We start from the raw sequence: 6,114 nt of genomic DNA, 5'->3' as shown, positions 1-6,114 counted from the left end.
CTAAAATAGATGACCCCCCAGAAAGGGGGCTGGGGTCAGGAAAATCTGACACCCATCATTTTCTGACAGTTTGGTCCCTATAAAAGCCAAAGCAGTAAAAAAATACATTTTAGCAAAGAAATCCTTAGAAGTACACTTCTTATCACACTAGGTAGTAACTCCGAGGACCCCCAGGGGTCCCGAAGCCCCTGTGGAAGACCCCTGGTATTTGTTACTACTTTTTTTTTGTTTTCAGAAAAAAGTTTATGCTTCAATTATGATCTAATATGACATTGTTTTGGAGCAGGAGCAGAGCGAGTACTGAGAAAGGCTCAGGGGTCCATCTGGGGGGTCCCAGGTGAGGAAAGACCCCAACCAAAAGTCAGAAAGCTTATTCTGGCTGCTTCAAAAGTGTAATAAATGAACTCAGAATGTTTTAAAACCTACAAAACAACCCTAATATTAAGAAAATTGGACATTAACTGGCTGGCGTACTGTTCTGGCAGGTCCCAAACTAGATGACCCCCAGAAAGGGGGTGGGGATCCGGAAAAGTTGACACCCATCATTTTCTCATAGTTTGGACTCTATAGAACCAGGATCTGCAAAAAGATCAATTTTAGCACAAAAATCCTACGGGAGCTGTTTTTTGGACGCATCGCACCACACTATTAGCAGAATATTAAGATTCCGGGACTGATATATGGTACAAGGAAGCCAATGAGTAAGTTCATGGGTCCAAATTTGGATTCTACATAGTGATAAATGTATGATTTGACACCAAAATTATTCAAATAGGACAAGTCTATGGGATTTTATTGCGGAATGCAAGATTACTGTATATTCAATGGCGGCCATCATGAAAATTGGCCGCCATCTTGATTTTATTTTTGGCCAGATGGTTTTCTGAAAAGAGCAATGCCTAAGGAGTATGTGTGCCAATTTTGGTGCTTGTATCCGCAAGTGAACGATTCACCTGTAATATGCACTTTATCTGCCTAGCTAATGGCCCCTTCACCTTCATCGCCACACACCAGCTTCTTGGCAATGCAGGGGATCTCCACATATCCAAAGTCTTTGAGGCTGGAAACCTGCCTCGCTGTTATGGGGTGCTGCCACATGGCCGTGTTCATGGCGGGGCAGAATAGCAGAGGTCGAGCAGTGTCCCAGGCTCTTACTACACATGTCAGCAGATTGTCGCAGATGCCACTGGCGATCTTGCCCAGGGTGTTGGCATCGAGCGGGGAGATGACAAATAAATCTGCCCAGCGCCTCAGTTCGATGTGCAGGACCGGGTCCGATGGTTGCGTCCACAGCTCCCACTCGTCCTTGTCTCTGTAGAGTTTCACGGGGACCTCACCGGGGTCATAGAAGTGCCCGGCATGCTCTGTGGCGACCACCCGTACGTCCACGCCGGGTACTTCAAGGAGCTGGGAGACCAAAAGAGGCAGCTTCAGTGCTGCGACACTACCGGTCACGCCAACAAGGACACACAACTTACCATCGGAATCCAACAAATCCAAATCGACTTGAGTAACTTTGCTGTTGGTCTGCATGCTGACAGGCCATCTATCTTCTGTATTTTATTTTTTTTAATCTAAATCAGGAACCTCAGGAACCTTGTTGTATTTGTCTGTCTGCAAGTTACCCACACGTATGGAGATGATGGACATGACAACACAGCCCTGAACAGCTGCCGCCTGCAAATGACAGACACTGAAGTGTCTTTCATACTGACCCGTTGAGGCGCTGCATGGAGTCATCTTGGTGATACCACGTTGAGTCCATATATGGACTCTCAAGGTCAGCCATGCCCTAATATGGAGTCCATGATGTCAGATGTAAATGTGTTAGTGAGCACCATATATGGAGTTCAAGGTGATATGATGATATGGTCAGACGTCTAGTGACCATGACAACTGGGACTAATTCAACTTAATGGTAACTATGGTGACCTATCAAAACAACTAGATGATGATAACAGCCTTAACTCTTGTTTCTTGTCTGTTTTTACCAGCTTTCCAAGCTGGTCTATACAGATAGTCAGCCGATGATGTCATCCAGTATGCGAAAATCTCCTGAATCTTTACCATATATGGATAAAAAGGAGGAGAACAAGTGTGAATGTATATATTATTAGATATTATTATATTATCTTATAATTTATTTATATTATTATAATATAAATGGTAAGACGGAATTCAGTTCCCAGTGGATTCCGTCAAGGCCACTAAACTGGCCACTAAACTGCTCCACAAGGCTAGTCCACAAGACGCTGGTATAAAAGGACTGTCATTTCTTGTTTTTTAGTATGTTTTATTCACGCAAACAGTAGTGCCTGGACTTCTATTTTGTGGCTAACAAAATCACATGAAGTACACCAGTGAGGCATCTTCCTGAGTGTGTGTGGGGGGAAAGGTCCCACAGCAACCGAATATAGATCTACATGTCGAGGCAGCAACGCGGTGTGGGCTTGTGTCAGCTGTTATATGTTTGGTTTGAGTGTGTGGGCCAATCATGTGATGTCTCTCTGCTCTGCGGGCCGGTGCTACTGAAGGATTGGCCCTCATCTTTTAGTGGCCGCCCAGACCAAAAAATACTGTACATTACTGTAACGTTGGGGCCCCACTGGCCCACAAATGAGGCCTTGAATACATGGAGATTTTGTTTGTTTTTGTCACATTCCTGAGACAATAATTTGATGAGCGATTCATCGGCTAGTATAGGAGACTCAGTGAATCTCCTAACGGACTAGCGAAGACTCCGCTGTTTGTGAAATTATTGGCTTGGGAATGCGACAAACACATGAATTCAAGGCTTCATAAGGGTGTATAATTTATAGAAAACACACTCATGTTTTGGGTGAACTATTCCTTTAACCAGGTAGTTGTGTGGATAGATGATATTTTGGTGACCGAGGATGACACCATTTAGATATGTGCAGAATGGGGTGGTCCCAGCAGCAGCAGGACTGCATCTGAGGGGCAAATGTCTTCCTGGTGCCAGAGGGATTCCACCAAGAGACTCATCCAGTTGCTGACAAGGTTAAGGCCAGTGTAAATGCTCCACAAGACGTCTGCTGAGTGCGTTCTCTTTGTTAGCTGGCAAAGACTGTGGGAGAGGGTTCCAGAAGTGGATTCCGGCAGCATTAGTCAACGAGAGGACCAGTCCAGTATTTTGGAGAGCAAAACCACAGGACAGCAAGCTGATTATGTGCTAACATGGGAGTTAGGAAGGCACCTACCGGTACTTATCTAAAAGACTATAGGGCTACAATAATTCCATTGGGTGTCTCTGGGAGGGGCAGTCTCCACCCCATAGCTTCAGGTTAATTTAATTTGCATAATAATAAATGAGAAAAAAAAAGTTCATAATTAAAAGGTACCGGTATAGAAGCATTTCGTTGATATTTTTTATTGTCTCCACCAGGCCGAAGGCATGGGGAGAGACTATGTTTTGCATCCTGTCCGTCCGTCCGTCAGTGTGTCTGTGCGTATGTCTGTCCGTCCGTCTGTCACCAGCTAATCTCCCATGCGGTCATGCCGTTGGCCCGGTCGCTGCCAAACTGTGCACACAGTGCACACAGCATTATGATTGGCTTCCAAAGTTTGCAGGATTTGTCCGTTTTGAATAAAATGCCTCAAATCATGAACACAACGTGCAAGTTTGGTGAAATTGTGCATGCATGTTCCCACTAGGTCAAGAAACAAATGCCAATCTTTTCACATTGGCCTGTTATAGCGCCACCAGGAGGCCACAATAATATACCTGACCTGGTGGAGATCTGTGCTCGGAAGAGCACTGCTTCTTGTTTTACGTGTTTTTATTTTATTTTAGGTTTTACTTGAATTAACAAGACCTGAGATTCTCTTCTCTAGGCCTGGTTGGATTGAGGTATTTCCTTTTTTTTGTTAGGATTTCTTTGTTTTTACATTATTTTACTTATTCATTATACATTTATTATTGTATTGATTTTGTTGAATGTATTTTCATGTTTTTCATTGCTTAGGCCTTCCCCTTCCTCCCCATCGGTGAAGCTAGTCTCAACGCTCCCCTTTCCCTGGGTGTCGATGCTGGGGACAGCGCCCTTTGCTTTGGTCTGCTGCTGCTGCGGCCAATTCTTCTTCTTCTTCTGGGCGGCCTCGTTGGCCTGGTGCTCCTGGTGCTCCTTGAGCACGGCCACCGCCTCGTCCACCTTGGAGCGGAGGGACTCGGGCGACTCCAGCAGGGGGAGAAGCTCCGAGTTGTCCATCTCCAGCAGCATGCCGGTGATCTTCTGCACAAGCTTGGAATTGATGTTCTGGATCAAGGGGAACAGGCGATTGCCCAGCATCTCCTTCTGTTCCTGTGGAGTAGCAGTAGCCAGCATGGAAGCAGTCAGGGGCTCCTGAGGCTGCACGTACACCACAGGAGCAGGGGCTAGCATGGGCTCTTGACCGTGCACATACACAGCAGCAGGCCGCTGCTCAATAGCACCTTGGTTCTGCTTGCTCATGTGCCGTTGGGGTCGGGGATTGTGGACGACCCCACATATGGGAGTGACGGCGGTGGCAGTGGTAGCTGGCTGAGGGCCCATGGTCTGAATGATGCGAGAGGTGGTTAATATGCGGGGAACTCGAGACCCAGGCTTCGCGGTGCCGGAGGTCTGACGGTGTAAGTGACGCATGGCACCCGCCACGTTTTGTAGGTGTTGAGTCCGCACCTTTTGGGTGGGACGGAGCTGGGTCATCTGGCCGGCGGCCTGGTAGTAGGTGGCACCATTCTGGCCCTGCGGTATGGTTGTCATGAAGTAGGGAGGGACTGGCTGGTAGGGAGTGATGACCGGGTTGGCTACGGCACACATGCCGGGCATGCGCTGCATCAGGTGAGCCTGGCGGTCCGCCTTCCGCTGAGCCAGGGCCACGTACAGAGGCTTGGCGGCCACGTCGCGGCCGTTCATCTCCGTTATGGCTTTGGTGGCCTCCTCCGGAGACGAGAAGCAGACGAAGCCGAAGCCTCTGCTGCGCTCGCCGTCCATCATGACCTTGGCACTGGTGATGCTGCCGAACGGCATGAACTCCTTGTGCAGGCGTTCGTCGTCAATGCTGTCGTCTAGGTTCTTCACGTACAGGTTTACGCCCTGGTAGCGAGTCACTCGCTCCTTGCTCAGTTGCTCAAATTTGCGCTTGAGCTCGGACTGTCGCTCCATTTTCTTCTGGGCGCGTCCCACATATAGCAGCTTGCCATTCAGCTCCTTCCCATTCATCTCATCCACTGCCTTCTGAGCATCTTCGTGCCTCTCGAAGCTCACAAAGCCAAAGCCTCGCGACTTGCCACTTTCGTCCTTCATGACACGAATACTGATTGCTTTGCCATACTCATTGAAGACCTCCCGCAGACTGTCATCATCCATGTCCTCGCCAAAGTTCTTAATATAGATATTTGTGAACTCCTTGGCTCGGGCACCTAACTCAGCCTCGCGCTCTTTGCGAGATTTGAAGCTTCCCACAAATACCTTCCGGTCATTGAGTAGCATGCCGTTCATTTTCTCAATGGCCAGTTTGGCTGCCTCCTGTGTCGCGAAATGGACAAAGCCATAGCCTTTAGAGCCGCTCTCATCACACACCACCTTGCAGGACAAGATGGTGCCAAAGTTAGAGAAGGTGTTGTACAGGGCCTTGTTGTCGATGGACTTGTCCAGGTTCTTAATGAAGATGTTGCCGACGCCGCTCTTTCTCAGCGAGGGGTCGCGCTGGGACCACATTATGCGCACGGGCCGCCCCTTGATCACTTCGAAGTTCATTGTGTCCATGGCGCGTTCGGCGTCGGCCGGCTGCTGGAAGTTCACATAGGCGTATCCGAGTGACCTCTGTATGATCATGTCCCTGCACACTCGAATGGAGAGGATGGCTCCGACCGGGCTGAACTTCTCATACAGCATGGCCTCGGTCACGTCCTGGTGCAGGTCCCCGACATACAGGGAGGCCATGGGGTAGCTGGGAGCGTTGGGGTTCATTTTGAGTTGGTTCCTCTGAGCAAACGAATGACCCGTGGAACAATGAACTTGACAAACGTCTCAAAGGAAAGGCAAATGTTTTGTTTCTGATACAAGAACAAATCCACTTGGCCTTGCTTGTTCTGATTTTGTCACTTCTGAA

The 6,114-nt window shown here is 48.4% G+C and overlaps 2 protein-coding genes across 2 annotated transcripts; both read right to left on the bottom strand.

Moving 5' to 3' along the window:
* Positions 1 to 975: 975 nt before the first annotated feature.
* LOC308282710 (phosphopantothenoylcysteine decarboxylase-like) lies at positions 976 to 1,533 on the bottom strand (the record flags this gene model as incomplete). The annotated part of the gene is made up of 1 exon (XM_080723098.1): positions 976 to 1,533. The coding sequence occupies one exon, from the start codon at positions 1,531 to 1,533 to the stop codon at positions 976 to 978; it is 558 nt and encodes a 185-aa protein (XP_080579224.1).
* A 1,374-nt stretch (positions 1,534 to 2,907) lies between these two features.
* On the bottom strand, positions 2,908 to 5,972 carry LOC308282709 (polyadenylate-binding protein 1-like; the record flags this gene model as incomplete). The annotated part of the gene is made up of 2 exons (XM_080723097.1): positions 2,908 to 2,973; positions 4,026 to 5,972. 2 exons carry the CDS (start codon positions 5,970 to 5,972, stop codon positions 2,908 to 2,910), a joined length of 2,013 nt encoding a protein of 670 aa, XP_080579223.1.
* Positions 5,973 to 6,114: the final 142 nt, after the last annotated feature.

The sequence above is a fragment of the Nannobrachium achirus genome, assembly GCF_963921795.1.
Source record: "Nannobrachium achirus genome assembly, chromosome: 4".
NCBI lineage: Eukaryota > Metazoa > Chordata > Actinopteri > Myctophiformes > Myctophidae > Nannobrachium > Nannobrachium achirus.
The sequence above is the reverse complement of the archived record's forward strand: the minus strand, read 5'-3'. Positions and strand labels throughout refer to the sequence as shown.